General features: G+C 43.2%; 1 protein-coding gene across 1 annotated transcript in view; it reads right to left on the bottom strand.

Moving 5' to 3' along the window:
• Positions 1-23,240, bottom strand: part of SRGAP2 (SLIT-ROBO Rho GTPase activating protein 2) — a 176,383-nt gene that overhangs the window by 58,891 nt on the left and 94,252 nt on the right. The window contains exons 3-4 of the mRNA XM_069756261.1: positions 20,015-20,207; positions 724-886 (exon numbers count right to left, since the gene is read on the bottom strand). Coding sequence (XP_069612362.1) covers positions 724-886; positions 20,015-20,207 — 356 coding nt within the window. The remainder of the gene's footprint in view (positions 1-723; positions 887-20,014; positions 20,208-23,240) is intronic.

The raw sequence follows: 23,240 nt of genomic DNA, 5'->3' as shown, positions 1-23,240 counted from the left end.
GACCGCAGCAGACAGTGACCACATACTTCATCTGAAATTAAAAATACGTCAGTGTTGAACCCCCCTGATTAATATACACAAGACTAACATTAATGAAACAAGGACAAAATGACAGCTGGCACAGCCCACCATGCCACCCTTGGCATGGGTAACAACACAGTCTGGTGGAGACAGTTGGCACAACAGATATGAAGGGGTAAAAGACCAAAAATAAGAATTTCGATGAGGACTCGATACAATTAAGGAGAAAATAAAGCAAATAAAAATATAGAAAAACTGGAAGGAAGAGCGCAGGGTGAAAAGAAGTAGCACATTGATAACATTCATAGATAAAACACTGTTTCTCCTCTGCTACAACATCTTGAGAAAATTGATAAGCGAACAACTCTGAAATGGGGCTTTCACTTCCGCAGTCAGCGATTGGCTGCAGCGCTCACATGTGAGTTGACAACGGAACAATTGGACCCAGAAGAGCAGAAATCGGCAGGGGAATGGGCAAGTGATGGCACATCAGAAAGGTGAGGATTGCACCTTTTGTTATTTTATAGCATTCAAAATCACTTAAAAATCATTTCAGGTTGCTGAAAAAAAAAACACTTTACACCTTTGTATGAATCTGGTAGAGAAACGAAAAGAAAGCTAGAGAAGTGCAACCTAAATAGGACATGCTTTTGGTCACATTTACTGTTCTGTAGGAAATCCGTACAAAGAAGATAGTCTCACCTTCTTAAAAAGCCGTCCAGAGTCCTCGCCAACTTGGCCAAATCGAGGGATGATATTATTCAAGTAGATATCACTTAATGTGGCATGATCGCGGCTCTCTCTTTTCACCTGCGTGAGAAGCAGGTTCCAACAAGTCACTGGAGATAGGACATTCTGATCCTTCCTGCATTCAAGAAGAGAAAATCATATGTATAATTCAAAGTATAAAAGACCACGTCACTGGAGAGAAGGTGCGAAAATAGACCGAGGATTAGTAAGAAACCTCTTCTCGGCCGCCAATGAGCAGTTTGGAGACCTCCAGAAAACAAATGCGACCTCTTCCTATAATCAGTTGTTTGAAGTTAATCCCCCCCCAAATATCTAATAACTAAAGTCAACAGTGTTGTAGCGATCAATGATGCTGTGACTTCGGGTTTCTCATACCCGCGGCCCAAAAAATGAAATATATAGCTATAGCTTTTGAGAGCCTATCAAAAAGATTGTTGTTTTGCAAAAAAAAAAAAAATAGTAGTGTTAAAACTAATGGGGACAGGAAAGGGTTAATTTCACCTCTGGCAACTAAATGCAAACTTCACACCAAGCACTTTGAAGGGGGGGATTAATGGATTTGAGTTACAGTGGGCTGTGATATTCTCCATCCCCCCCACATGATGCCAAGAGTGAATTAAACTGCTTGGGATTTATTCTGATGTTTGAGAAGAGATTTAAGGTCATTTGTAGGATGCAGATTAGAAAATGTCTATGAATGTGTATGGCCAAACATACATTAATCAGAAATTATTCTAACGCGGCCTTAAAAGCCTTGCAAATGGTTAGAATATGAAGAATCCTGGTCCATCTTGGCCACAGTTTCTGGATTCTTACAGAACTTATGGGATCTGCGCCAAGCAGCAATGACATCATCTATGGAGCACATCTACGCGGCACCCCCCCATCCTCCTCCACATCCTCCTGGTCATTGAATACATTTAATTTCTAGCTTTTGTCCATGTACTTTCAACTGCTGGCAGACTAAAGCCCTTTGGCCAAGAGTTATTCCTGCAGATTCCCAGTACCCTGCACGCTCGGTTTGGCTGAGCATGCATGTGAAGCGGGAGGCAGTGGCTTACCCTCCATAAAACATAAATGAACTGAGTGTTAAAATTCAAAATGCCTTTCACGCTTCCTCCAACCCGACATCATTCAAGGGATTGTTGGGAGTGACCCCAGACATACGAGATAGTCGCATGGTCCCTCCAAAATTGGGTTTGGCTGAATTTTTGCCAATGACGAGAACAAAAAGGATTGGGTGTTGCCTGATCCTTCTCCCCCAAATCATCTGTAAGCTGCATTTACTCTGCAAGACAATTGGGAATGAGATTTGTTAAAAACGCGCTAGTCTCACGATAATCTTGCCTTGTAAACAGGATGCTAATCACCCTATGAATGAACAAAAAATGGCTGAAATTATCTTTTGTGCAGCGCAAAAAAAAAAATCGTAGTTCTTGGCAGTGCATTGACCCGTGTAAACCACGGCAGACTGTGCGCACTGAGCGATCTCGTATAGATTGCGCATCGTTTACATTGGTCTGTTTAATTGACCACTGATTGGTAAAAGCTTACTCATCAGCGATAGTATAGTGATGCCTGTCGATTCATGTAAATGTCCCTTAGGCTATGTGCACACATTCAGGTTTTTTCGCGATAAAAACGCTATAATAACTCATTAAATACGCATACATTATGCATCCTATCATTTAGAATGCATTCTGCATGTTTTGTGCACATGATAAGTTTTTTCCGCAAAAAAAAAACGCATCGCGGTAAAAAAAAGCAGCATGTTCATTAATTTTGCGGATTTTCTGCGTTTTTCCCTCTATTCTATGCATTTGGGGAAAAATGCACAAAAACCGCGAAAAAAAAAACCGCATGCGGATTTCTGGCAGATATGTCCGGTTTGTATCAGGAAAATTTCTGCAAGAAATCCTGACGTTTGCACATACCCTTTAGGCTGTGTTCACACGTTCAGTATTTAGTCAGTTTTTTTTACCTCAGTATTTGTAAGCGAAAACCAGGAGAGGAACAATCAAGAGGAAAAGTATAATAGAAACACGTCACCACCTTTGTATTTATCACCCACTCCTGGTTGTGGCTTACGAATACTGAGGTAAAATACTGACCAAATACTGAATGTGTGAAGATGGCCTTAATCTTTACACACACACACACACACACACACCTTTTCATTGACCACTTTGACAAAACTCCCACAGAGTTATTCAGTTCAATGAAGCAGACAGTGTAGCTTTGGACACAGTGTGGTTTTCGCCCTGGCAGTATTAATCAGCTTCAGACATGAACAAAAACATTAGATAATCGCTGGGATTGACCACCTTTAATCAGTACATATGGGTGCAGCTTGTTATTTTCTGTCTCCTACTGTATTTTTTCCCAATGGCAATAGTACAATGAGACTAAGATCAAAGTAAGGCGAGTGTCACACTAGCGTAACAATGGCACATTACTGCGCCTGTATAACGCACGCACATCACGGCGCTACTGCAGGTCTCCTAACCCAAACTCACAGCATCACTGGTCCCTATGATGGCTCGGGCACTGGATTTGTGGTTGAGCGCAGGCCTAATATAGGCCCAGAAATGTGCCATATTGATACTTGCAGACATGTATCTGTATTAGGCGCACCTCACACTGCCCTGAAGGAGAATATGAAAAACTGAACTGACATCGTGACTTTAGCACTTGAAAAAAAAATGCAATTTTCCAAATGGCCCCATAGCAATTTAGGAAAAAAAAAAAAAAAAACACTTGTTCATAGGACTTAACCCAGAGCTGGGATACATAAGAGTATTTCATGTTTCCACCAGGTGTTTTGCTATAAAAGCTCAAAAATACTGTAGTAATTACTTGTCACTGCACAGTTTCTGTTTCTCCAAAAATCTGGTCTGGAATATACCACGTCAAGTAAAAGTCAGGAAATCTGCGTGTTTTTCCTCAGAGTTTGTTCTGGTTTTTACAAGTCACACATTCTTCCCCTTTTTTGGTTTCATGTACATCCAGGAAGTCCACAAGAAGCCATTTACACAATATTTAAGGCAGTCAAGCAGTAACTAAGCTAAAAGATGCCTTTTTAACCCTTCAAAATGGGTCACCAACATAAATGAAGCTCTGAGTGTATAGGACCTGTATAGGTCTATGAGACAATCCGGACAGCTCTGCTCTATAAAACAGGCCTGGAAACAAGCCATAAGTAGGCAGTTTTTGCTCGTATTTTATTATTTTACTCCCGCTACTCCATTTTATTTTTTTTTTTTTTAATCCGCCACACAGTTTATAGAGCCTTTTAATTTAGTGCAAATTTTTACGATCTTTACAAGGGGGTGTAGCCTACACAATGATCATGAACAGCAGCCTAAAAACACCCCCCAGAGAATCTACTGTATAATTGTCTAAGGGTCACTTCCGTCTGTCTGTCTGTCTGTCCTTCTGTCACGGTTATTCATTCGCTGATTGGTCTCACCAGCTGCCTGTCATGGCTGCCGCGACCAATCAGCGACGGGCACAGTCCGGAAGAAAATGGCCGCTCCATACTCCCCGCAGTCAGTGCCTGTCGCACTCAGTTACCGCCGCTATTAACCCTTTGTGTCCCCAACTTTTTACTATTGACGCTGCCTATGTGGCATCAATAGTAAAATATGTAATGTTAAAAATAATTTAAAAAAAAAAAAACCTGCTATACTCAACCTCCAGCTCGCGCCGGCCGCCATCTTCCGTTGCAGGTTCCGGTGGCAAAGATGGTATGGGAGAAGGACCTGCCATGACGTCACGGTCATGTGACCACAACATCATCACAGGCCCTGCACGCTTGCACTAGAAAGACCTGCCACGACGTCATGGTCATGTGACCGTGACGTCATCACAGGTCCTGCGCTCATACCAACCCTGGGACCGGAAGCTGCCGTGGACTACAAGGGGCCCTCGGAAAGGTGAGTATATATTTATTTTTTATTTTTTAAACTGTGACAAACCTGGCTGGGCAATATACTATGTAGCTGGGCAATATACTACGTGGCTCTGTGCTGTATTCTACGTCACTGGGCAATATACTACGTGGCTGGGCAATATACTACGTGGGCTGTGCAATATACTACGTGGCTGGGCAATATACTACGTGGACATGCATATTCTAGAATACGCGATGTGTTACAATCGGCCCACCATCTAGTCCTAATATAAATACCTTCTTATTAAGCCCATAAAATCCATATCTACAAAACTGTATGGCGGATTTAGTAAAAATAAACTAAATAAAAAAACTAAAACAAAAACTGAAATACTCAGTGAACGGAGCAAAATCTGGCCACTTTTCAGCTTCAACAGATTTTTAATTTACGGTAATTTAAAAAACTAATTTTTGAGTATATGTTAAGTTAATCTAGAATGTTAAAATTTGCCACATATGACCTGGTGACAGCGACTTACAGATGTCCTGTACTTTGGCCCTGATTCATCAAAGTGTTTATGCCAGAAGTCTGATGTAAAACACTTTGAGAACTCGTAAAATTTTTGCAAAATGTAAGGTGGCGCAAAAATGTTTTCACGTCATGGATGGAGCATAGCGACGCCCACTTGTCTAATTAACAACGAACTGCAATTAAGTCACAAATCTTATGCGAGTGAGTTGTGGCAAGGTGCACAGGGGCACATGCCACTTTTATGACGCGCCCAATTCATTAAGTCATGAGCACCTCTTAATTAATCAGGCTTCTCAGACCAAAACATGCCCCCTAATCAAGACTGGAGAGCACAACGCAAATTTTGATGCATCTCTAACTTGAGGTTATTTATTAGTAGCATGATTGACTTTGAAGAGGACTCCAGTCCATGATGGGACTACACATTTTTGGGACCGGGTATGTAACACTAAAGTTAAAAACACTAAAATGTATCCGGAGGAGTAAACGCGATCTTACATCATTCCATTTTACAGTGTGACTTCATCACCGATGACAGAGGACTGTACTAGTATTTTCTTACCTCTCCACCAATGCAGAAAACATCCTGTCCACCTGGAGCAGTGGACAACTTCATCAAATCCATGTCAAGCAAAATGCACTCAAGTATATCAAATACAAAGTTAAATTCACATTTATCCTACTATCATGGACCCTCTATTAATTTAAAGACACAATACAGGAATAAATGATATTGTTATTTAATTACCGCAATGCAATTCAGTTCCTTGCAGTTTGGCTTTTACACTCTCTTTATTTCCTTGCATATTTGACTTTGTGTGGTCTGTGGTCAAAAATCAGCTTGGAGCAGACGTGGACAAACTGTGGCCTGCGGGCTACTTCCGGCCCTCTGGCTTTTCCAATTGTATGGGATGTTTGCATGTATACAAGAGGCTGTGTGGTGGCTCATACTGTATATAGGAAGCTATGTGGGGATCATATGGAATATAGGGGGCTATAATGGGGCTCATACTGTATATAGGCAGCTAAGTGGGGATCATATGGTATATAGGAGGCTATGTGGGGGATCATACGGTATATAGGAGGCTATGTGGGGGATCATACGGTATATAGGAGGCTATGTGGGGGGATCATACTGTATATAGGAGGCTATGTGGGGATCATACTGTATATAGGAGGCTATGTTGGGGATCATACGGTATATAGGAGGCTATGTGGGGGATCATACGGTATATAGGAGGCTATGTGGGGGATCATACGGTATATAGGAGGCTATGTGGGGGGATCATACTGTATATAGGAGGCTATGTGAGGGATTATACTCTATCTAGGGAGCTGTGCGTGGGCTCATAGTATATAGGAGGATACCAGCATACTTAATTCTGCTCATTATTAATATTAACACATTCTAGTTACCGTATTTCATATCAATATGTATTGTAAGTGAATATTAAATATTAATATTGAGCAGAATAAATTTCAGCCTATTAGTTCGGCCCTCCACAACAGTCACGGTCTCTCATGTGGCTCATTGGGAAAATTAAGTGCCTGCCCTCGGCTAAAAGACTCCCAAAAAAGACTGATAAAAAAAAGTTAGAAACTCTCTAATGAGGATGTCAGAACGAGCTCACTGATGGATTCTTAGTTAAAAAGGCATCTGTAAGTAGGATCAACCCACCCAAGCCATCTATACAAGCATGTTATTCATAGAAAGCTGAATAAAACAATGCCTTGATATCTGCGATCCAATATCTTATTGCAGATAAATCCACACCTTTCTTTTATGTACAGCGAAGGAAAAAGTATTTAGTAAGCCACGAATTGTGCAAGTTCTCCCACTTGAAAAGATGAGAGAGGCCTGGAATTGACATCATAGGGAGACCACAACTATGAGAGTCAAAATGAGAAAACAAGTCCAGAAAAAAACCTTGTCTGATTTGGCAAGATTTATTTTGCTAATTATGGTGGAAAATAAGTATTTGGTCACCTAAAAGCATGCAAGATTTCTGGCTCTCACATACCTGTAACTTCTTATTTAAGAGGCTCCTCTGTCCTCTACTCATTGTAGTAATGGCATCTGTTTGAACTTGTTATCAGTATAAAAGACACCTGTCCACAATGTCAGACAGTCACACTCCAAACTCCACTATGGTGAAGACCTAAGAGCTGTCAAAGGACACCAGAAACAAAAATTGTGCATGAGTTTCATCCAAAGAACACCATACCCACTGTGAAGCATGGGGGTGGCAACATCATGCTTTGGGGCTGTTTCTCTGCAAAGGGACCAGGACGACTGATCCGTGTACATGAAGGAATGAATTGGGCCATGTATCATGAGCTTTTGAATGCAAACCTCCTTCCATCATCAAGGGCATTGAAGATGAAATGTGGATGGGTCTTTCAGCATGATAATGATCCCATGCACACCACCAGGGCAACCAAGGAGTGGCTTCGTAAGAAGCATATGAAGGTCCTGGAGTGGCCTAGCCAGTCTCCAGATCTCAACCCCATAGAAAACCTTGGGAGCGAGTTGAACGTCCGTGTTGCCCAGCGACAGGCCCAAAACATCACTGCTCTAGAGGAGATCTGCATGGAGGAATGGGCGAACATAACACTTCCAGTGTGTGCCAACCTTGTGAACACTTACAGAAAACGTTTGACCTCTGTCATTGCCAACAAAGGATATAAAACAAAATATTGAGATGAACTTTTGTTAATGACCAAACACTTATTTTCTACCATAATGTGCAAAATAAATCTTGCCAAATCAGACAAAGTGATTTTCTGGATTTGTTTTCTCATTTTGACTCTCATAGTTGTGGTCTACCTATGATGTCAATTACAGGCCTCTCTCATCATTTTAAGTTGGAGAACGTGCACTATTGGTGGCTGACCAAATACTTTTTTCCCCACTGTAAATGACCTCTATGGGCTGGACATTGACCTCCCTGAGAATCTGCCTCCGGTGCTTATTTTAAATGAAAGGGGGCCTTATTAGTGTGAGACATGTAGATTAGGTAAGCAGACTGTCAGTCATCACATGTCTCACGCTGGCAATGTACCATTTAACTTAAAATGTCAGGAGGCAGATTCTCAGGGAGATCCATGTCCAGGCCATAGATCTGAGCAGCTCATTTACATATTAAGAACAGTGTTGATTTCTCTGGAAAAAGACAGCAGATTGGAAATATCAAGGTGCCACTTTATTCAACTTCCTACGACCAACATCCTCATAACCGACTTAGGAGGGTTGATCCTACTGCAAATTCATTCTACAGCTAGCAATAGACAGTGCAACATTTTTAAAGAAATCCAATTACAAAAATGATTTTATTTAAAAAATGTATTAAAAAAAAAAAATCCCCAAAAAGGTGAACAACCCTTTTAATGCAACATTTGGAGGATGGGCGTTTGATACAGAAAATCAAAAGACCACCAAAGAGCATTTTTGCACCATGAACCTGCCCGCCTGGCACTGCACAGGCCGTTGTAGTGTATGAGTAGTGTTTCTTTAAGTATTATTTAAAGGGTAGTGGATAAACAAAAGCAGCAATATGTAACACCCAGTTGATGAAAGCGCTTGCCACCGTGTGCTGCCAGAAGCTGATGAAGCAGAGACACACAGGGGTATTTTCCATAAGCAGCCGGCCTCGGTCTACAGAAGGCGGACTAATCGCTAGCGGGGCACGGCTTTTCTAACATTACATATGGTCTACATAGATTGCTGGATTAATACCAAGGATTTTTTGGGAAATGACTAACCAAGACCATCAGATCATAGCAATATTAGAGATGTGTCTTCAGCCATTACTCACCCGCATGTATCATCTGATAACCACAACTGGAATGATAGTTGCATGTTAATGGAATTCATACAATAAACTCCATTATGGGGAACAGCAGGGACTTATATTCCCAGCAAGATATTTCTGTATGTAAATGCTGACTTTAGGATGGAGGAGCTATTTATATAGATGGCAAGCGGAGGGCTAAATTAATCTCTAATTTCCATCATTTTTGCTCCTCTCTTTGATGCTGTTGCTAATCTGTACTGCAGGGAGCAGTCTCCTTGCAGAATCAGTCTCCTTCCCCCACTGGCAGCTGACATGATTTTTAATACTTTTGCAGCAACAGAAGTCATCACATTTATACTGCAATGCTATTTTAAGGGTCAGGTCTTTCATTGACAAGCAGGAAAGAAAACTATTTTGACTGGCTGCATTGCAGTGAATGAAAGGATCACTACTCAAAAATTTTTTAAAAAAAATGGCCTAGGGAGAGTGACTGACCATGGGTGTCCACCAGCAATCAGCTCATAAGGTGGATGTGCACGTGGCTTAACACTCTGAACACCAGGTGGCGCTATACTATGTACTATGCAAGTCATAACTTTGCTTGATGGGATTCTGTCAGCAGGTTTTGCTATGTAATCCAAGAGCGACATGATGTATGGAGCGGGGAGCCTAATTCCAGTGATGTGCCACTTAATGGGCTGTGTGCTACAGTTTTAATAAAACCAGTGTTTTGATCAGCACATTAGAAATAATAACAGCTGTCCTGTGCCTCTTAATCAACTGCTCTGTGTAACCCCTCCCCCAATACGGAGAAGCAACTCTGTCAATGTACGGTGTTCACAGACAGCTGTTAATTAGTGGTGTGGGTGGGGTTATTGTTGTGAATTCTGTTATCGAACTCCCTCCTGTGGTCATGAATGGTACTTCGGCGAGTTCTGTCCATGGACTCCCTATGGTGGCTGTGAGTGGAGCTGCTGCTTCTGAGGTTCCTTCCACAGGTGACGTAGGTTATTCTTTGGCTGGCTGCTCTATTTAACTCCACTCAGATCGTTACTCCATGCCAGCTGTTAATGTTCTTGTACTGGTTCAGTTCGCTCTTGGATCTTTCTGGTGACCTGTCTACTCCAGCAGAAGCTAAGTCCCTGCTAGTTAATTATTTGTTCATTGTTTCCTTGTCCAGCTGGCTATCATGATTTTGCCTTGCTAGCTGGAAGCTCTGGGATGCAGAGTGGCACCTCCGCACCGTGAGTCGGTGCGGAGGTCTTTTTGCACACTCTGCGTGGTCTTTGTAGTTTTTTGTGCTGACCGCAAAGATACCTTTCCTATCCTCAGTCTGTTTAGTAAGTCTGGCCTCCCTTTGCTGAAACCTGTTTCATTTCTGTGTTTGTGACTTTCATCTTAACTCACAGTCAATATATGTGGGGGGCTGCCTTTTCCTTTGGGAAATTTCTCTGAGGCAAGGTAGGCTTTATTTTCTATCTTTAGGGCTAGTTAGCTCTTAGGCTGTGAAGAGGCGTCTAGGTCGTGTTAGGTACGCTCCACGGCTATTTCTGGTTGTGTGTTAGGATTGGGGGTTGCGGTCAGCAGAGCTCCGACTTCCAAGAGCTTGTCCTGTGTGAGTTTAACCATCAGGTCGTTCTGGGTGCTCCTAACCACCAGGTCCATAACAGGTTATACAGAGCTCAGCATTCTGAGCACTGCCAGGTCTGCAGAAGAGAGAACAATTATTATATTAATATGACAGCTTGTAAACTAGCAAGTGACATCACTGGAATCAGGTTCTCAGCCCCTACATTATGCTGCTTTCAGATTACATAATCAAAAAAATGGTGACAAATTGCATTTAATTAGCACGTGAATGGAAAATATTGTAAATTCTTTAGAATATATTAAAAGAATAGATTATTTATTGGTATGAAACACTCTTTATATACACTATGCATATAGAGGAGTATAAAATGTCTTACCATATGCTTCAATACAATCACATTCAGGACTACAATATGCCACTTATATACAGTCATGGAGAAGTCATGTAAACTGTGCAATCAAGAAGGGGGGAATTAGATCTGATTTAACAAATGTGTAGCAAGTACTCCAGAGTTTACATACAGATCTCCATGCGACCTTACCCACAAACTCATTAACATTTGGACTAAAAGCAGGGAATATGTCGTGCCCAGAATCACCCTACAAAAATCTCAGAAATTCCTGCTTTTATACAAATTTGTGGAAAAGTTTTCCTTTTCAAAATCTAGTAAGCAGTAAAGTCAAAAAAAAAAAAAAAAAAGACAACTGTTGGCGTGTGTGAATCTTAGAGCTTGTTCACACTAGCATATAACTTGGCCAATGTTACTTTATGGGTCACTGCAGATTTGAAATTATTTTCAGAGAGGGGAAAAATAAAACTTTGCAGCACCCATTCAAGTCTATAGGTGCATGTAAAACATCAGAGTGCAAACTGATGTATGCGCAGAGAGACGATGGAGAAATCAAGTTCTCCATCTTTTCCACACCTGTGCTGTGATCCTCTCATGGGGTCAGAATGAGATGAGACTCGGATCACACTCTGACAAAATTTGAGCTGAGTGTCATTGGCATAATCGGCCTGAGAGAATACACGGGGGTGTGAGTGAGCTCTAAAAGGGAGTCGTACATTTTTTAGCTAGACCATTAGAACTTGTGATGTTGATGGAGAATCGTGAGTGCGTAAAGTCATTTTCATGTGAGACCCCATAATAAAGTACACCGTGTATATACATACATACCAGATTAGATTAATGTCAGCCAAACCCATCAATGTCGGTGGGCTCGGCCAACTGTCCGATATTTACCTGCACCTGCACCCCGACAGGTGAAGTAGAGGGAGATAAACGTCCAGCCTGTCTGATTTCGAACTGCCGATCCTTTTGTTCTCGCGGTGATAAGCCGCCACCATAGATGTCGGGCAGTGGTTCCATCATCGAGAACACAGGAGCGCAGTGTATGAGGAGTATGGAGGAGACAGGGAGAGAGAGCTGCTGGCCGAATCATCAGTTATAATAATAATAATAATATTTATTTTTATATAGCGCTAACATATTCCGCAGCGCTTTACATTTTGCACACATTATCATCACTGTCCCTGATGGGGCTCACAATCTAAATTCCCTGTCAGTATGTCTTTCAAATGTGGGAGGAAACCGGAGTGCACGGAGGAAACCCACGCAAACACGGAGAGAACATACAAACTCCTTGCAGATGTTGTCCTTGGTGGGGTTTGAACCCAGGACTCCAGCGCTGCAAGGCTGCTGTGCTAACCACTGTGCCACCGTGCCGCCCATCTATTGTGTACGAGGCCTCTTAGACATTGCTTTTATTAACCTATCATTTTTGAGCACTTACTTTATCCTAACCACCACGGATATTCCTGAAAATGTGCTCAATTCATATACGGTATGTGTTTTTTCGGAAATCACAAACATAAAAATTTTAGTTAAAACTAACCAATAGTTGGAGCTTCGTCAAGCATCATAAATAGCACCAACATTGTCAAAATGTTTTCCCCCTCAAGACCTTCTGGCCACACTTTCCTTCTCTACATGACAAATCTGACCCACTTCTATATTATTCTGTGAAAAACAGCCTGACCCTCTGGATGTCTAAACTACAACTGGAATGTGAGGAATGCCATCAGCCTCTGCACAGAACATCTGCTGTTTACTAGAATGGTCAGGAAGAGACATATGCCAGATACCGGCACAGCAGAGTGCAGCGCTGGCCCCTCCTGGAGTGCATGGCCTGCCTTGTATTAAAACAGGACAAAAAATGTCACATTTGTCATTTTTAAATTATGTGTCCCTGTTTCTATAAGAAAATAAATCTGGATTAGATGACACCAACATGCACATTGGGATAGGCAACTGGCTAGAGAAACTTTGGACCAAAACGTTTCATTAAGGGGAACGTTTAAGCAGGATTTCACCCCAAACTATTTATATGCATATGTAGTTCTTGCAGAGACAAGTCTAGAAAAACCCTTACATGGCCAGTCAATTCCTCCGTTAGGCTGGTTTCACATTTACGCTGTTTGCCGCTGCGTTTTAACGCATATAAACGCATGCGTTTTTTTCCTATATTTAACATTAAACGCATTTTTTTGTATGCGTTTTGCCGCGTTTGAAGACGCATGCGTCGTTTCTATGCTTGCGTTTTGTTGCGGAAATGCAACATGTAGTAATTTCTAGAGGCTTTTTTTGCCGCAAAAAAAACGTATGCGTTTTTTTGCGGCAAAAATACATATTGCGGTCCATGTAAACGCATGCGTTTTTAAGCACATGCGTTTGGTTGCGTTTTTAAACGCATGCATTTCAATAGAGAAAAACAAGTCTACACACTGATAAGCCACCCCCCACCATCAAGGTGATAAAGGGATCCAAATCCTAACCCTACCCCTAACCCTAGCCCTACCCCTAACCCTAGGGATCCAAACCCTAACCCTAACCCTAGGGATCCAAACCCTAACCCTAACCATTTCTATTTCTAGTGGGTTTTTATAGTTGATTTTTATGATTGGCAGCTGTCACACACTAAAGACGCTTTTTATTCCAAAAAATATTTTTTGCATTACCACATTTTGAGAGCTACAATTTTTCCATATTTTGGTCCACAGAGTCATGTCACACGCCCTCTGTAGTCCCATTGGCGGTGTCTGGATCTTGATTTTTCTCTTGTGAAATGTCTCATCATGCGTATCAAAAACGCAAACGCGGTAAAAACGCATGCAAACGCGGTAAAAACGCATGTAAACGCGTAAAAACGCGGCTTTTTTACCGCATGCGTCTAAAAAACGCAGCGTTTGTACGCGTTTACATGCGTTTTTTTCACCACCTGCGGATGCGTTTTAAACGCTGCGTTTTTAAACGCAAATGTGAAACTAGCCTTACTGAGAAATCTACGTGTTAATCGAAATGCGAAATAGACTTAAAGGGGTTTTCCCCATTTCAATCACTAGATCTTGGAATAATAATAACTTCCATAATTGGATGTGTTTAAATAAAATGTTCCTGTGCTGAGATAATCTTATAAATGTGCCCCTGCTGTGTACTGTGTGATGGCTGTGTTTGACCGTACAGGAACATGGTCTGATCATACCACAGCTCCTGGGCAGGGGAGGATGGAAAAGAGTATATAGACCAACATGGGATGGGATCACAGCTGATTCATTCTTTGAAGTAAAACATTGTTTAAAAACAGGCAGAGAAATGTTTTACCTCACAGAAAGAATTACGGTAGCTGTGATCCCATGCTGTCCTGTCAGTATACTCTTATGCGTCCTCCTGTGCCCAGTAGATGTTGTATGATCAGATCATGTCCCTGCGCGGTCAGACACAGCCATCACACAGTACACAGCAGGGGAACATTTATAAGATTATCTCAGCACAGGAACATTTTATTTAAAGGGAACCTGTCAGCAGGATGGTGCACAGTAACCTAAAGACAGTGTCAGGTCGGCGCCGTTATACTGATTAACATGATACCTTGGATGATGAAATCTGTCTTGTGGTTGTGGTTTAATCTTTATTTTCAGTTTTCAGTTAATGATATGCTCGTACTCCGGGGCGGCCTGTGGGGGGTCTTTATGTGGTGCTTCGATTAGGTATTCACCAGTATGGCTTCTGACAGGTCACTGATCCCTCACTGACCTGCCCCTAGTTTACATATTGCTTGAAAAAAAAAAAATCTTAAAATGGTGTCAGCAGCCCAGCCTGCGCAGTAGTATCTATCGTGTTTTGCTAGATACTATTGTGGAGGCGCTGCTGCCATTTTGTAGGTAAAAAAACAAAATTAAGCTCCATCAAGATGGCTGCGCCTGTGCAGTAGCATCTATCAGAATGCGATAGATGCTGCAGTGCAGGCGCGGACGCCATTTTAAGATAACTTTTTTTCCCCAACATAACAAAATGCCTACATAAAATTAATAAATGCATATTATAATCTCATATCGTGCTACAGCGTCAGCGCTGCATGCTGGTTATTATTTTTTTTTCTTCAAATAATATTCTATGCAGTATGTAAACTAGGGGCAGGTCAGTGAGGGATAAGTGCCCTGTCATAAGCCATCTATATACATAATTGTCTAAGGGGTACTTCCGTCTGTCTGTCTGTCCTTCTGTCACGGATATTCATTGGTCGTGGCCTCTGTCTATCATGGAAATACAAGTCGCTGATTGGTCGCCGCAAAACAGCCACGACAAATCAGCGACGGGCACAGTCCGGAAGAAAATGGCCGCTCTATACTCCCCGCAGTCAGTGGCCGGCGCCCGCTCCCCACAGTGTCCCCGGCGCTCCGCTCCCCACAGTCAGTGTCCCCGGCGCTCCGCTCCCCGCAGTCAGTGTCCACGGCACTCCGCTGCTTACTCCCCGCAGTCTGTGTCCCCGGTGCCCACTCCAAACTCCCCTCCGGTCACCGCTAACACAGGGTTAAAAACAGCGGTAACGCATTCAGTTACCGCCGCTATTAACCATGTGTGTCCCCAACCTTTTAATATTGATGCGGCCTATGCGGCATCAATAGTAAAAGAAAGTAATGTTAAAAATAGTACAAATACAAAAAACCTGCTATACTCACCCTCCGTTGTCCGCTGAGCCGCTCGTGCCTGCCGCCATCTTCCTTTCCCAGCGATGCTTTGCAAAATTACCCATAAGACCTAGCGGTCTCGCGAGACCGCTAAGTCATATGGGTAATTTCGCAAAGCATCCTGGGAACGCAAGATGGCGGCAGCCGCGCGCCCATCTGCACAGCGCCGTTGGATCCCAGGAAGCGGAGAGACGGGACGCTGAGGAGCAGCGACCAGAATGGTGAGTATGTTCAACTACAAGGGGCCCTCGGATCGTTAGGTGAGTATCTTTATTTTTTTAACCTGTGACATAAGTGGCTCGGTAATATACTACGTCACTGGGCAAAATCCTACGTGACTGGGCAATATACTACGTGGCTCTGTGCTGTATACTACGTGGCTGGCCAATCTACTACGTCGCTGTGCAATATACTACGTGGCTCTGTGCTGTATACTACGTGGCTGGGCAATATACTACGTGGCTCTGTGCTGTATACTACGTGGCTGGGCAATATACTACGTCACTGGCCAATATACTATGTCGCTGTACAATATACTACGTGGCTCTGTGCTGTATACTATGTGGCTGGGCAATATACTACGTAACTGGGCAATATACTATGTGACTGGGCAATATACTACGTGGCTGGGCAATATACTACGTGGACATGCATATTCTAGAATACCCGATGCGTTAGAATCGGGCCACCATCTAATATAAATGATCTGTAAGCAGAGCACCACATTAAAAGACCACCCCAGGCCGCTCCAGAACACGAGCACATCATTAACTGCAAATAAAGATTAAACAACCACCACACAGCAATGGAGCAGTCACTCAAGCAGGAGAAGGCAGCGCTGGGCGCAGAATAGGGATGGAGTGACAGAAGCATGGGACCTTGGGAAGTGCTTTCATGGTCCAAAGCACTTAAAGGGAACCTGTCACCCCGTTTTTTGAGATTGAGCTATAAATACTGTTAAATAGGGCCTGCGCTGTGTGTTCCTATAGTGTATGTAGTGTACCCCGATTCCCCATGTATGCTGAGAAATAACTTACCAAAGTCGCCGTTTTCGCCTGTCAATCAGGCTGGTCAGGTCGGGAGGGCGTGGTGACATCGCTGGTTCTTCCTCAGCTTTACGTTGGTGGCGTAGTGGCGTAGTGGTGAAGACACAGCGCGCGATCTGCGCTGTCATCCCTTTCGTCGGTGGGGGCGGCCATCTTCCTGGGGCCGCGCGTGCGCAGATCGAGTGCTCTGCTGCACGGGGCTTCAGGAAAATGGCCGCGGGATGCCGCGCGTGCGCATTAGAGATCGCGGCGGCCATTTTCCCAAAGCCGAGTTTGCATCTCGGCTTTGGGAAAATGGCCGCCGCGATCTCTAATGCGCACGCGCGGCATCCCGCGGCCATTTTCCTGAAGCCCCGTGCAGCAGAGCACTCGATCTGCGCACGCGCGGCCCCAGGAAGATGGCCGCCCCCACCGACGAAAGGGATGACAGCGCAGATCGCGCGCTGTGTCTTCACCACTACGCCACTACGCCACCAACGTAAAGCTGAGGAAGAACCAGCGATGTCACCACGCCCTCCCGACCTGACCAGCCTGATTGACAGGCGAAAACGGCGACTTTGGTAAGTTATTTCTCAGCATACATGGGGAATCGGGGTACACTACATACACTATAGGAACACACAGCGCAGGCCCTATTTAACAGTATTTATAGCTCAATCTCAAAAAACGGGGTGACAGGTTCCCTTTAAGTCTAATTTGCATATCAATTTAAATGCAGATTTCTCTGTAGCAAAGTGTCTATCTAGGCTAGGGTCACATTGCATTAGGGCAGTCCGTTTAGCGCATAGCGCTACGGACTGCGCTAACGCAATGTCCCAAAAGGGATCGCGTTAGCCGATCTGCGCTAGCGAGGAACGGACCGCGAATGCTGCAAGCAGTGTTCGCGGTCCGTTACTCAAATGCGCTACGGACTGCGCTAACGCAATGTCCCAAAAGGGATCGCGTTAGCAGATCTGCGCTAGCAAGGAACGGACCGCGAATGCTGCAAGCAGCATTCGCGGTCCGTTACTCAAATGACGGCACATCGCTAGCGCACACCCAATGTGGGTGTGCGCTAGCGATGCGTTCACCATTACAGGCAATGGCGGCGTTAGACTACGTTACACTGCGTTATGCCGTGGTGTAACGTAGTCCGTTAAACGCGGTCACATAACGCAATGTGACCCTAGCCTAAAAGGTATTGCTGACTTTCCTTTGCAAAAGCTACATCTGTAAATAAATAGTTTTGGGGGGGAATTCCGCTGACAAATACCCTTTAAACAAGTTATCAACTACAAAGCTAAAATATTCTCGTATAACAAACTTTTTTCTTAAATTAATTCAATATACGATTGTGTATGTTCCATGAATTACAACTAACAGTAAAACAAATCTATTCGGAGCAGGGCTGTGTAGTGGGTAAGCCAAACCTCTGACTCCTCAATTTCCCAGACTCCACAGCACTGGTCACTACTGAGCCTGTACATAAAGTGCAGCACAGTTTCATCTCAACTATGACCCCACAGCGCTGGTCACTACTGAGCATGTACATAAAGTGCAGCACAGATCAATCTCAGCTACGACTCCACAGCACTGGTCACTACTGAGCATGTACATAAAGTGCAGCACAGATTCATCTCAGCTACGACCCCACAGCACTGGTCACTACTGAGCATGTACATAAAGTGCAGCACAGATTAATCTCAGCTACGACTCCACAGCCCTGGTCACTACTGAGCATGCACATAAAGTGCAGCACAGATTAATCTCAGCTACGACTTCACAGCGCTGGTCACTACTGAGCATGTACATAAAGGGCAGCACAGATTCATCTCAGCTCCAACTCCACAGCCCTGGTCACTACTGAGCATGCACATAAAGTGCAGCACAGATTCATCTCAGCTACGACTTCACAGCACTGGTCACTACTGAGCCTGTACATAAAGGGCAGCACAGATTCATCTCCACTATGACTCCACAGCACTGGTCACTACTGAGCATGTACATAAAGGGCAGCACAGATTCATCTCAGCTCCAACTCCACAGCCCTGGTCACTACTGAGCATGCACATAAAGTGCAGCACAGATTAATCTCAGCTACGACTCCACAGCACTGGTCACTACTGAGCATGTACATAAAGGGCAGCACAGATTCATCTCAGCTCCAACTTCACAGCACTGGTCACTACTGAGCCTGTACATAAAGTGCAGCACAGATTCATCTCATGTATGACTCCACAGCACTGGTCACTACTGAGCATGTATATAAAGTGCAGCACAGATTCATCTCAGCTCCGACTCCACAGCACTGGTCTCTACTGAGCCTGTACATAAAGTGCATCACAGATTCATCTCAACTACAACCCCACAGCGCTGGTCACTACTGAGCATGTACATAAAGTGCAGCACAGATTCATCTCAATTATAAGCCGAGATCCTTAGATCAGGAACAGAGCAGACATTTATAGGGCACTAACTTTCCCAAATTATGAAAACATTTACAGCACATCCTGCATTTTACTACTGTACCCCTTTTATTGTATGTTGTTGGAGTCGATCCATTTTATACCGACTTCACTAAAATGGACACGGACTGACTTCACAGCTCTGGTTAGAAGTACCGTAATCAGGAGTGGAAAACATAAAATATCACGGTCTATTCTCAGTGAAGGAGCAATGCTCTCCTGGCCTGCCAGGATGAGGAAAATTACATCACTATGTACTTGCAGTGACTTCACTTTGCTTCTGATACCAATCATCAGTGGAAATCTACCTAAAGCTTCAAGCGCACCCTTGGGGTAGAAGTCGGCCATCACATTTTCTCATCTCTGGCACTGCTAGGTGGCCGAATTCTGCCTGGTACGGAGCGGTGCACGAGTCTGATTTGTATGGAAAGGAATATCCTCCAGGTTACTAAATGATCGTCAGTCCAAAGGATGATGGATGTGTACAATATCGTACCCACCCCATTCATCAAAATGAGCGGAGTTTTTGTTTCATGTATTCACAGTGCTGATCACAAGGAGACCTCTAAGAGGGCAAGTAGATTCTTTACTGTAATCCTATTCCTTATGTCTGCACCTGGAATTACTAGTACTCTACATGGTCGCTTTCTTATGGAACCCAATTACACTCTATGGCACAGCTGCGATTGTGGAAATTAGCGTTCGGTTCTAAATGGGAGATTATGGGTTAGCGACAGTGTATCATTAAAGTCCTAGAAAGTGTGACAGATCATCAGCCATGTCAGTAGGGTGCCCGTGCCAAGAGAAGTCCCCCAAGAAGCGTAACCCCATCTAATATGGTATTCACGGAGCACGGCAGAATCCATTATTATTCCAACACTGGAAGAATTCACGTTTCCATTCTTTTTTATCTTACTTGAACAGTTGATCTTTCGCTCCGCGGGTTTTGGACAGGAACCGCTCGCTGAGTTTTTCCAAGTTACGGGAATAATCCATTTCAATTTCAGCTTTCTTACGAAAGAAGTCCTGCAGGTCTTGAAGAAGCTGGGTGCGCAGATCACATTGCTGATCCAGACATTTTAGCTGCTCCAACAATTGGGCTCGAATCTCTACGGGAGAGAAAAAAAAATAACAAAACGTTACGCTGCAGCACAATGTAGCAAAATTATGTACCCATGGATCTGAGTATAAAACCCAAACTATTGGGATGTTTTCTACTTCGGTCCTATGTATTACAGTTCTCATACTGGGAATCTGTCACCAAGATTTTGCTACACCATCTGAGAGCAGCATTGGGTAGGGGCAGAGACCCCAATTCCAGCTATGTATCATTTACTGGGCAGCTTGCTGTCATTTTGATGAAATCCCTGTTTTATCTGCTGCAGATCTACAAGTTCTCTGAATGCTGAGCTCTGTATGACCGGCCCACACCATTGATTGACAACTGTGTACACTGTGCATAGGCAGAAAGCTGCTAATCAGTGGTGAGGGTGGGGTTATACAGATCTTATGTATGTAGCGTGACCATGTGGCAGCAAGTTTGACCCCAATGATAATCTCCCGCTGATAAAATAAATGGTGATTTAATCAAAACTACAGCAAGCAGCTCAGTAAGTGTAATCACTGGAATCAGGGTCTCTGGCTCTGCTGCTCTCAGATTAGGTGGCAAAAACCTTGTTACAGAATGCATTTAAGAATTAATTGATAGCTTGATTCCTGAAGTGGCAGGACTTAAAGAGGTTATCCTAAAATTGCAAGTTATCACCCATCGATAGAGTAGGGGAGAACTTACTGTTCACAGGGGGTCTAACTTGTGGGACCCCAAGCAATCCCCAAACCCTGCCTCCTAAAGATAATGAGATGACTACTGCCTCTTCTACACGGTACACAGCTCAGAAGTATGGTAACTGCAAAAATCTAGCATTTTTTAATCAAGATAATGACATTGAAAAACGCCACCTGTCCTGTCAAGTATTACATAACTCATTAAATCCGTCACGTCTCTGTGGTGGATCTACAGCCAAACTGAACACTAGTGGGATTACACCACCAGACTTGCGGCACTTAAAAAATAAAGTTACTCTTTTTAAGAATTTTGTCTACCACAGAAAGTGATGACATTTTGCAAAACACTTTATAGGAGCTTTGTCTTACAGGAATAAAGACCATTACATGTCAGTGGCATCCACACCCCTGCTTTTTCCCAGTCTATTTTGAGAACATAATCAGAGTAGAGATGATGGCAGTGAAAGGGTCAACTCAACCTGTCTCCTTTTTCTTGAGTATTCTGCTCAGACACTATTTTTTTTTGTTTTACCAGGGATGGAAACAAACACCATAACAAAGTGATTTGCAAGGTTTCAGAGAACAAAGCCCAATATATGATTTCACCAAACGAAAAGAGCGTTCTGCGCACTATAATTGTGCACCTTGGCTACTATGTACTCCTTCAGATAACATTTTTTGATAAATACCCCTTCTACAAAGCTAGTCCAATGCAAACAATTCCTTTAAAAGGAATCTATCACTAGAGTTTTGCTTTGTCAACAGATACAGGTATAGAGACCCTGATTCCAGCTGTTTCACTAACTGATCTATTTGCTGCAGTTTTGATAAAATCACTGTGTTATCTGTTGCCGTTCTACAAGTTTTCTGAATGCTGAGCTCTGTAGAACCCTGCCAACAACACCGACTGTTTTCCATGTACACTGTGCATAGGCAGAAAGCTACACACGTACACAGACCGGGGTTGCCATAGTGAGCTATCCCTTTGACGTTGTTCTATTTTATCAATACATTACAACAGTTTCTGGGAAAGATGAGTAGTTATCAATAAGGGCATCAGTACAACTCCTGCTATTTTTAATATAGGTTTTTGATCATAGAATGCCATACTGATTATGATCACCTAACAGTAATATTTTTATGCAAGTAAGTACTTAAAGAGTAACTGCTTTAACTTTTAATTTCCTAAATGAACAGTAAACATGAAACTAAGCAACTTTGTAATACATCTTAGAGAAATCTTCTTTTCTTCTCCTCCTGGACTGATTTTTTTAGTCTCAATTTATAAAGGTAAACTAGATAGATAGATAGATATATGGCAGTTGGTGCTTTTAAAATCATATGGAGAGGGAGGAGCTAGAGTCCGACACAGACATTCTGCTGCAAGTTCTCCTGAAATTAGTACCTGTCCTCCATAGAACCTTATGAGCACCAACTGCCATTTATCTCAGTAATGGGAAGTCTGCATTCACTGACGAGATATTACTTATGAATTGAGAATTTTGAGGATGAATTATCGGTCTTGGAGGACAAAGAAGCGGATTTGTCTAATAAGATACAGTACGGACCAAAAGTTTGGACACCTTCTCATTCAAAGATTTTTCTGTATTTTCATGACTATGAAAATTGTACAATCACACTGAAGGCATCAAAATTATAAATTAACACATGTGGAATTATATACTATAAACTGGCTCACATGAGGACAGCCCCAGGAAAGGAAGACCAAGAGTCACCTCTGCTTCTGAGCATAAGTTTATCAGAGTCACCAGCCTCAGAAATCGCAGGTTAACAGCAGCTTTGATTAGAGACCATGTCAATGCCACACAGAGTTCTAGCAGCAGACACATCTCTACAACAACTGTTAAGAGGAGACTTTGTGTAGCAGGCCTTCATGGTAAAATAGCTGCTAGGAAATCACTGCTAAGGACAGGCAACAAGCAGAAGTGACTTGTTTGGGCTAAAGATCAGAAGGAATGGACATTAGACCAGTGGAAATCTGTGCTTTGGTCTGATGAGTCCAAATTTGAGATCTTTGGTTCCAACCACCGTGTCTTTGTGCGACGCAGAAAAGGTGAACGGATGGACTCTACATGCCTGGTTCCCACCGTGAAGCATGGAGGAGGAGGTGTGATGGTGTGGGGGTGCTTTGCTGGGGACACTGTTGGGGATTTATTCAAAATTGAAGGCATACTGAACCAGCATGGCTACCACAGCATCTTTCAGCGACATGCTATTCCATCCGGTTTGCGTTTAGTTGGACCATCATTTATTTTTCAACAGGACAATGACCCCAAACACACCTCCAGGCTGTGTAAGGGCTATTTGACCAAGAAGGAGAGTGATGGGGTGCTATG

This window comes from Ranitomeya imitator, chromosome 3 (assembly GCF_032444005.1).
Source record: "Ranitomeya imitator isolate aRanImi1 chromosome 3, aRanImi1.pri, whole genome shotgun sequence".
In the NCBI taxonomy this organism is placed as follows: Eukaryota; Metazoa; Chordata; class Amphibia; order Anura; family Dendrobatidae; genus Ranitomeya; species Ranitomeya imitator.
Note: the sequence above shows the minus strand (reverse complement) of the source record. Positions and strands in the feature narration are given on the sequence as shown.